Genomic DNA, 9,150 nt, shown 5'->3' with positions numbered 1-9,150 from the left:
CTAAGGCAAGGCTTGTTTCTCAGGCCCTTTCCTTGCTCCTCGGGCAGTTGTTCACAAATCTGGAAACACAGCCTCCCTTTCGGGCTCTCTTCACTGCCTGGCAGAGGCCTCTGCTGGGTGTGATCCCTGGGGGTGTAGCGACTCAGCAGGTGGGAATTGACAGGCGGGCTGCTGCCCTTTCCAGGCTGCTAGTTTCAGCTCTCTGGCTTTGTTTCACTTTCTCTTCTTAATTAGATACTAGAAGAACACATCTTGAAGACCGACTGCCTTTTCCCTCCCCTACTCAATTGGGAATGGGAGAAATAATTTAGAATTTACCAAGACACGTTAATCTACACAAGAAAGTCAGTCCAAGAGGGGAAATTTCTGGCAGCATGACCCCCGGTTCCTTTCCAGCATCTTTAGTCTGAGAACAGTCCTTCCTTTGAAGACATCCGTTCACTCCATCCTATGGGGAGCTTGCGGGTTGTTTTAAGAATCCAAGACTTCAAAGTCCAGTGTCTACAGGACAGAGGGAAGGGTTTGGCTTCCGGGCCGGCGGAAAGGGAAGAAGCCTGGATTCTCTTTCCCTACCAGGCTTCACCCAGGTTCTGCCCAACAGAGGGTCAGGAACCAGATTCTGGGAGACTGCCTTAGGAATCCCTTTGCCAGTTTTGCTCCAGAGCTAAGAAAAAACACTATTTGAGGTGGGGTGGGGTCAAGGAGAAGGGATCGTTCCTTATACACTCAGCCAGGAAATCAGCCTGGGGAAGGAGACCCTCCCGAGTTTACTCCTCGGCCTCAGAGCCGCCCCAGATTGCTTCCCTCTGCCCCCTCCCTGCGGCTGGAGAAGGCGGGGCTCGGGGGGCGGGGCGGGGCTCGGGGGGCGGGGCGGGGCTCGGGGGCGGGGCTGGGGGCGGGGCCCCACCGTCGCGCGGCCCGTCGCCTTGACGACCGCAACAAGATGGCGACGCTGGAGGGCGGGCTGCTGGCGTCCGACCCCGGGGCGCTGAGCCCCGCGCAGCTGGAGCAGCTGCGCGACTTCAAGGTGGGTGCGCCTCGGTTCCCGCCTGTACCGAGGTGCTGCCCGCCCCCCCAGGATAAGGGCCCAGACTGGGTGGAGGGCCCCGAGAGACGCGAGCCGGTTCCAGATAAAGGGGCGAGGGGACTCTGGGGGGACCCCCGGCGGACCCCTGAGCAGAGTCCCAACAGGCGCCTCAAAGTGCAGGAAGAACTAAGACGGGGTTCGGGACAGAGAAAGGGCCCGAAGTTACTGCCAGATACGTTGACTTAGACACAAACCAGAACTTCCCGGCGATGGAGACCCGACCGTTGTTAAGGGCGCTAAGCCTGAGCTGGGGCAGCGTGAGAGGTTTATCTATTAGGAGACGCGGGGCTTACGTTTGCAAACATCCTGCGCAAAGACCCGGGTGATGCTCGCGGTGTTTCCCCAGCCCCTTCACACCTGCGGGGTGTGAATCCTGGAACCTGCCTCCTCCCGGAGCGTGACCCTTTGCTCTTACCCCCAGATTCAGACTCGGATTGCCAACGAAAAGTACCTGAGGACCCACAAAGAAGTGGATTTGCTCATAAGTGGTTTCCTCAGGTAGGTGGTATTCAGGACTGGCCTTGAACAACTAGTGGAACACGCGACCAAATCTTGTTGGGGGGGCACATGAGTGTGAGTGACTCCTTCTTTCAACACTCCCTACTGCTTCCTGTAGGGTCCGAAAGTTAGAAAATATCTCTCAAGGTTGAATTTTTTTCTCACTCTGGGATTTGTGGCACTGAGCGTTTTCTTGAATTACCTCTAAATTCTCGAAACTATTAATATTCATTCACCGTGGCTGCAAGGATAACTGTATACCTTATGCCATTTGGAAGAAGGAATTGGGCCGTGAGAAACTCAACAGGCAGCCTTTGGGTATAGAACATTATCCTCCAGCAGAGATGCTTCACAAGATCTCTAGAACTTTAAAAAAATTCAACTGTCTGGCCCTTCCCTACCTGAGAACATGGTAGAAAGACTCCAAGAGTTGGGAGCCACTCCCCTGCAGGTTTTGGGGAAAAGACCACTTTCCAGCATATACGTATCCCTGCACATATCCCACCCCGACCCTGCCTGCTCACCCAATCCAGTAGGGCATTTGTTTGAACAGGAAAATCTCCTAATGGGATGATGGGCAAAGAACGAAGGGGGGGAAATAATCTTGGAGCAGCAGGGGATGAAAATATTACAGCTGTCTCAAATGCTGTTTGCCTGTAGACAACAGGCAAGGTTTAAAAAACAGCGGCTTCCATTTGCAGGCCCTGCCTTGGTTTCCTGCCTTAGCAGTTATCACACTGTATTGTTAATTGCATTGTCAATCTTCTGCTTCTCTCCCTGGACCAAAACTCTAAGCTGGTGGAGCTGTGTTTGTGTCCCAGCGCCCACATAGTGATAACATTTCGGTACACGTTGGCTGATCTTCCCAGCGACTCCACAAAAGATAGCTTATTATCGCTTCCATTTTACATGGGAGAAAAGCTAAGTTCTGAGCGGTAACACACGTTCCCCAAGTTGCTGAACCAGGATCCAAACGCCTGGTTTTTCCTCCACCTTGTGTTGTAAGCACATGGGAGCTGGAGAGCCAGGGCTGGAACTCTCCCTTCTCTCCTGAAAAGCGGGCCAGAGAGATGTCGTTTTTCCCCAGGCCCCTTTGTTTTTTCTGGATTGCACTATTCTTTATATTTTAGCCATTTCTCCAAGTGGCAGCAGGTTCTCAAAGGGCAGGCAGGGAAAGAGAAAGGGAAAACCGAAATCTGTCTATGAAGGTTGGTTTTATTTGGGCCAGAGTTAAGGCTTGGGCAAAAGATAGCTTAGGGGGTCCTCTGTCAAAGTCAGCCCTGGGGATGGGGCTGTCACTTTTTGCACCTTTACTTCTAAAGGGAAGTAAAGGATGACATCCTATCCTGGGGAGCTTGCAATCCACGAGTTAGGAATGATTCCAGCAGCGAGCTTGGAGATAGATGTTAAGAGCCTGAATTAAATCACCGTTTGCGTTGTTCACAAAAGGATTAGAATCCTTGGGGCTGGTGAATGAAGAGGACCTTGTTTTAGTCGTCACATGTCAGGGGGGGCCCTGCTGCTTTTCTTCCAGGAACAGTTTCCAGGAGCTCGACGCCTGTGCCTGGCTGCCGCAGGGACAGCCTCAGGCATCGTCCCTGTCCTTTATCACCCCACCTCCCCAGGCCTGGTAGGCCAGCAGGCTTTTTCCTTTTGTTGTCCCTGAAGCTCCCCTATGTGAAATCCTCCTGGCCCCCTTTAGGCCTTTCTCTTTCTGGGGTGGAGGTGGGAGGGGGAGAGGAAGTATTTGAAGTTTGAGGGTTTGCTTTGTTTATTTGGTGCTCTTGTCGTTTCCTTTGGGACGCATCAGGATGAAGTCCATATTGGATGCTTCAGATGGTCCTTCCAGTGACAGAGAGGGGACAGGATTCTGGGCAGCATGCCTGCTCACCTGTCACATAGGTCCCTGCTCTGTCCTCACTCCAAATCACAACACACTCCGAGCTGTTTTTGTTGGGAAACAAGCTCCCGCCTGGGGTTTTCCAGTCGTAGAGATTTATGGCCATTCCACCACAGCTGACCAGTCTATATTCATATATATATAGTGTACAGAACTCTTAATAATGGAAAGAGTTTGGGACCTGAAACATGGAAACAGTAGGGACCTAACTTACTTTACGCTCCCAGAGAGCTCCGGTTTTAGGCTGGAGATGAGATAGCAAAGGGTGAGGGTTGAGGAAGGCTTCATGAAGTGTTTTTGTAAACACTCAGGCTGGTGAATATTCCCCAGGACAGCACTGATCTTATCATTCCTTGGCTGGAAAACTTTAGTGGATCCACACTATTACTTGCTTTCTTCGTCGTCGTCTTTTTCTAAACATTCTACTGAAATACGAAGCACAGAAAAGTGGCATATTCTCAACGGGATAGACTTTTACAAGCTGAGAACACACATGGCACCAGCATCCAGGCAGGCACGAGAACCTGACTAGCCCCTGAGACCCTCTGTGACCCCTGCCACTCACTTCCCCCCAAAAGGTAGCCAGTCTTCTGACTGCTAACAGCACAGACTGGTTTGGCCCTTTTGTGCTTCACACAAATGGAATTCTGCCATCTGTAGTCTATTGTGCCTTGTAGGTCCCCACTGTGTGACTGTGCCAGGCTTTACTGACACATTCCCACTGGCTTTTAACTGAGTATAAATGTCCCTCCCCGGCCTTCACGGCCCCCCCCAGAACAGCGCCTCCTTCACTTTCCACTACTTCCTGCTCGTGCCCTACTCCGGCCAGACCGAACTTCCCCAATCATTTCACAGACCATGTGGAGGGGCACTGACCCCCCTCCAATGCCATTCTGGATCCTGGGGGGACAAAGGTGGGTACGACCCAGTTTGATGGGTTCACTCACCATCTGTCGAACTGGGCTGTTTCATTTCTGGGTCTTTGCACTTGCTGCTTCCAGGGGTCTGGAATGCCCTTGTCCCTCAGCCCTTGCACTGAAATCCCTCTCAAGGGTCCTCTCAAGTGCCAGCTGCTCTCTGGAGATTTTTGGGGTCCCGCTCAGTAACTTCTCTCCTCCGATCTCCCAGCGCACTAAGACCTCTCTTGGCCTTCTTCCTGGAGGTGCCTTTTGGACATTTGGGAACTTGTCCCTTCCCTTTGACTTGACTGTAATTTCTTTGACTGTAATTATTTTGTCTTTAAAAAAATCAATCCCTCATATCTAGTACAGTTACTTATGCAAAATTTGTGCTCACTAATTCTCAAATTGGATTGGGGGAGGAGAAGGGAAGCGACATTCTGGACCCTTGCCACGTGGGGGCTCCCTGGGCCGGCAAGGCCTTTTAGGCTGGTGGGGCCGGGCAGCCGTGGCCAAAAGGACATGTGTGGAGAGCAGTGGCCTTGCAATCACAAGGCCTGGGCCCATCTCCTTTATTTACTCGCTTTATGAACTTGGGCAAATGATTAACCTTTTGAAGGCCGGGTGTCTTCCGATGTAAAATGGAGACAGTCACTGCTATTTCCTGGGGTTGTTGTAAAGTGAGAGGATGTTTGTGAACATGCTTTGCAAACCATAAAAGTCTATATGGGGTGAGGCAGTTTCAACTCCTTGGTGGCACCGGGACTGCGGGTACCCTCAGTGTCTGGCTGCTGGATTGGAGGGCCACCAGCCCTCTCACAGCCACCGTCTCAGCTTTGTTTTATGGTACCCCCACCCAAGCCCCTGCTGTGGGAATTCCTGGTTACACTCACTCAGAAGACTGTGGGGTTCCGTGTCTGTCTCACCGCAGTGAGCTCGCCCCTCTTACCCCCCGCCCCCCAGGTCGAGGTTGAGGCAGTGAGCTCTTTATCTTTGCTGCCCGCCCTAGGCTTGGTCTCTGTTTCGGTGAAAATGTTTGCTGAATGAATGACAGGCTTCCTGGGACAGCAGCGCAACTGCCCTAAAAGGCAGAGACCCTGCCCTCACGCCTGCTTCCTCTCCTGCCCTCATCCCTTACTGTTTTCTAGAGAAATGTTTTTGCGAAGGCCAGACAACATCCGAGAATTTGCTGCAGGTGAGTGGGGCTGCGTCCCTGTGGGGTGTTTGATAAGCAGCAGAAGGCGTATTAGCGTGGATTTGAACTCGGCAGGGCCAGGATTCTCCCCGCAGAGTCTGGGGTTCTTCTTCACCTGATGTCCCCCAGGGAGCTGTCTTCAGAAAACTCTTTCCTCCATTGTCATTTCCTCCAAATGAGGACAGATAAGAAATGAGGCAGAATTTCCTCGTGGTGAGGGTTAAGAATTTTGAGATTCCCAAAGGAACATAGTGGCAGGAATTGCAAAGCGGGATCCTCAACCCTGGTGCTCACTAGAGTCACTTGGGAGCTTTTAAAAGTACCGAGGCCCAGGCCTGGGATGGGTGGGGTGTGGAGGGGTGTGAGGAGGTGTGTGTTATGGTGTTATGTAATTAGTGTGGGGTGGGGCCCAGCCTCCGGAGTTCTAAAGGCTCCCTAAGTGACTCTAATGGGCTCTGCTGCCTGGAGATGGCTCAAGGTCAATGGTATTTAGAGGGAAGGGGCTGGGCTGGCTGATTTCCTGGGTCCTATTAGCCCCGGGAGTTGGTTCCGTCCTCACATCGTTTCTGAGTCCAACTGCGTTTTGCTGCCACAGCAGATGCTGTTTCTGACGCACATTATGGCGGGTGTATAAAAACCTCTTCTGTCGTCATCCTGCGAGAGCCTGGCTCTCCTCTGAGAGGATATTCTCAGAGAGGACGTGCTTCTCAGAGAGAAGCTGGCAAACAGAGTTGAGACAAGAATAACACTTGGCATTTATTTGGGCCCCAAGATGGGCCAGGAGCAGAGAACCCACAGGGCTCCCTCAGCCTTCTGATGGCTCTCTGTGCGTCAGCAAGGGCCTGGCAGCGTACAGGGGAGAGGAGCCAGTCCTGGGAACACAGGAGCTGGCAGACTCAGAGCTGCTGCGGGGACAGTGACCACAGGATTTGCTGTGACATCTCATATTACGCTGTCAAGCGTAAAGCGGGCCACCGGCTAGCAGTCTAGTAAGACCCAGCCCTCCTAACTTTTCACCACAGTAAGCTGTCTCCCTCCCAGTCTTTCCCCCTTGGGTTTCGATGATTTCTTCTTTTTGATTCTTATCCCAGAGTATTTCACGGATCCGAGACTTCCCAACAAGATTCACAGGCAGCTAATTAAGGAGAAGAAAGAGGCTTAATTAGCAAAATCATGACGCCCAGCTGTGGAAAGAGACCAGCAAGAATCCAGCCTGGGGGTGGGTGCTAACCTCTCTTGCAGACAGAAGCTCCTTTACGCTGGGGAGAGTGAGCATTGGCTGGCCCGGGGTGTGAAGGAACACACACAGAGAAGCTGAAGAGAAGCATCGTGCGAGCATTCAGATTTTCCGACACTATTTTGGGGAATTAGGGACTGTGAAGAGAGACCCATGGTCTGTCTAGCGTGTCCATGGCAGGAAGAGACATCTGTCTTTTTAATCTGGTGAAGTGGATGAGGAGAATGGAGGTGGGGGAGTTTTGGGGGGTGGAGGGTGGCAGGGACGTAGGGGTGAGGCCCACTGGTGTCCAGGCCTTGCTCTCAGGCTGCAGAATTCCAGAGTGTTCCTGCAGGTGCCTTTTCCGCATGGCCCTGGTGATGGGACGAGGGTCTTTCCCATTGTGTCTGGGAAACAGGCGGGGTCCTCAGGGCCATCACACATTTCACAGACAGGATGATTTCTGAAATAATTTTGAAGGTTGGGATTTTTTTTTTTTTTTTAATGTGAGGTGGGAGAAAGCCACACTCCTGCTAATAGTGGAACTGTTTCTGCGGCAGAATCACCTGGAAGGAAGAGGCCCTGCTGTCATCAGCGTGGCTTGCGAAGCTGCCTTGGGCAGTGTCTGCTCCAGCAAAGGCTTTTAAAGATACTCATTAAAAACAGACCTTCCTGCTCTCTCTGCCTTGTTTCATTCAGACGGAGGACCTTCGTGGGAGGGTTGCTCTGCCCCATCCTTTGACCTGGTGGGCAGGGCAGCGGGCCTGTTTCTCGTGGTGGCAGCCGTGGGCCTGTCCACTGGGTCACCCGGCTGTTTCCACATGTGCCTTGATAAGGAGTACTCCCCAGCCCCCCAGGCCACCCACTCCCAGAGCCAAGACGGGACAAAAAAACAGTGTGGGGACCCTGCAGACCCCCACTGGTTGTGTGGTACCGGAACAGGAACCACCTTCAGTAGTGGCTTTTGTTTTCTCCTTATCTGACCTCCTGGGTTACCGTTCAGAGTGTGCGGTGGTGATTAACTTTTATTTCCATGGGAGCAATCATAAGAGGAAGTGGGCTGGAAGGACAGCGAGAGAGAATGAGCTAGACAGAGGCGAGCCATTCAGGGTTGCCAATCCCGTGAACCTAGACTTGGTTATCAGATTTGCAGGAACAGCTACCCGTCCATTTGGTTTTCAGCTAAGAGGAAGGGGAATGGACCGGTTGGCCTTAGGCAGTCCTTTCCAGGCCAGGAGGCATGGATGTTGTCTGTTTATGTCTTGTCTCTCTGGTCTCCACTGCATGAAGGACCTCTCACCTATGTGTCACTTGTCAACATCACCATGGCAACAAGCACAGCCCAAAGCAGAGACTAAACTCCCCGGGTCTGTGCCTGCCTTGTTCTCAGCTGCCATCACCTGCTATAGTGGAAAGGGCACCAAGACAGGGCGTTCAGGCAACTATTAAAGCTACACATAATAAGCTATGGAACAGGAAGCTGAGGGGTTATTTTAAGTGCTTTCAGAATCACTCGCCAGCAGCTATGGCTCTGACAGTGAGGTATCCCTGTTTCGACAATCCTAATGAAGCCTTCAGCAAAAAACACATCTACTGAGGATGTCTGATACGAAGTGTGATATTAGACACTCTTGGAACCTTTCCTGGAGAAGCGACCTGCAGCAGTGTGGGAGAGTGCAAAGTGTTTTTCGAGATGCTTGAGTGCGTGATCTAACTGTGAGAGCATCATGGCTCATGCTTGGGGGGGTGTGTGTGGGAGAGGAGGAGTGCTGGCAGATGTAAGAAATCCTTTTCATTTAAAATAGAGTTCAAAGCCTTCCTGAGTCAGGAATGCATTTAACATGGTGACAGTGCCGCTACTTTGTGTGACACCCTGTGCTAAGTTTATAGTCTGGGAGGTGGGCTGCTTTTCTCCCCAAACCTTAACCAAATCTAAAAATCAAACTTGTTCACAATTGAATGCCGACTCCTAGCACAGTGTCTGGAATACAGCAAGTGCGTGGTCAGCGTTTGTGGAGAGAAGGAATGCCTGCGTGATTCAGTGAGCACTCCCATTGTATCCATGGCTACAAAACAATGACATTCCTGATGGAGATAGGTACGTGGTACAGGAGAAGGTAGAAGGAGCGTCAGGGCTGCATGCGGGAGTAAGAGAGGCCTCATAGAAACCGGCATGTGATGGGTAAGAAACTATTTGCCCAGCAGGTGTAGGGCGAGGCGTGGGGCAGTCAGGGCTCGGAGTGGGGTGGCGGGGCAGACCCTCACAACCCCTTTCTTCCTTGCTAACAGAACACTAATTTTGTTTTTCATTTCTGGAAGTTTAATTTGTAGCTTTATAAAAATCTGCCATGTTTC

At 51.8% G+C, this 9,150-nt stretch overlaps 1 protein-coding gene across 3 annotated transcripts; it reads left to right on the top strand.

The window, feature by feature from the left end:
* Positions 1 to 921: 921 nt before the first annotated feature.
* RIIAD1 (regulatory subunit of type II PKA R-subunit domain containing 1) lies at positions 922 to 7,473 on the top strand. 3 transcript variants are annotated; one of them, XR_013991684.1, is made up of 5 exons: positions 927 to 1,027; positions 1,509 to 1,585; positions 5,533 to 5,579; positions 6,671 to 6,798; positions 7,356 to 7,473. XR_013991684.1 is itself a non-coding variant. In XM_081025301.1 (4 exons), exons 1-4 carry the CDS (start codon positions 944 to 946, stop codon positions 6,739 to 6,741), a joined length of 279 nt encoding a protein of 92 aa, XP_080881427.1. In that variant the 5' UTR covers positions 922 to 943; the 3' UTR covers positions 6,742 to 7,473. The 3 variants fall into 3 exon arrangements, 2 of the variants coding, with proteins under 2 accessions (XP_080881427.1, XP_080881426.1); XM_081025301.1 differs by having other exon boundaries at positions 922 to 1,027; positions 6,671 to 7,473; XM_081025300.1 differs by lacking the exons at positions 6,671 to 6,798; positions 7,356 to 7,473 and having other exon boundaries at positions 5,533 to 5,846.
* The last annotated feature ends 1,677 nt before the right edge of the window (positions 7,474 to 9,150 follow it).

This window comes from Rhinolophus hipposideros (assembly GCF_964194185.1).
Source record: "Rhinolophus hipposideros genome assembly, chromosome: 19".
NCBI classification, from domain to species: domain Eukaryota; kingdom Metazoa; phylum Chordata; class Mammalia; order Chiroptera; family Rhinolophidae; genus Rhinolophus; species Rhinolophus hipposideros.
This window is presented reverse-complemented; position numbering and strand designations above follow the sequence as displayed.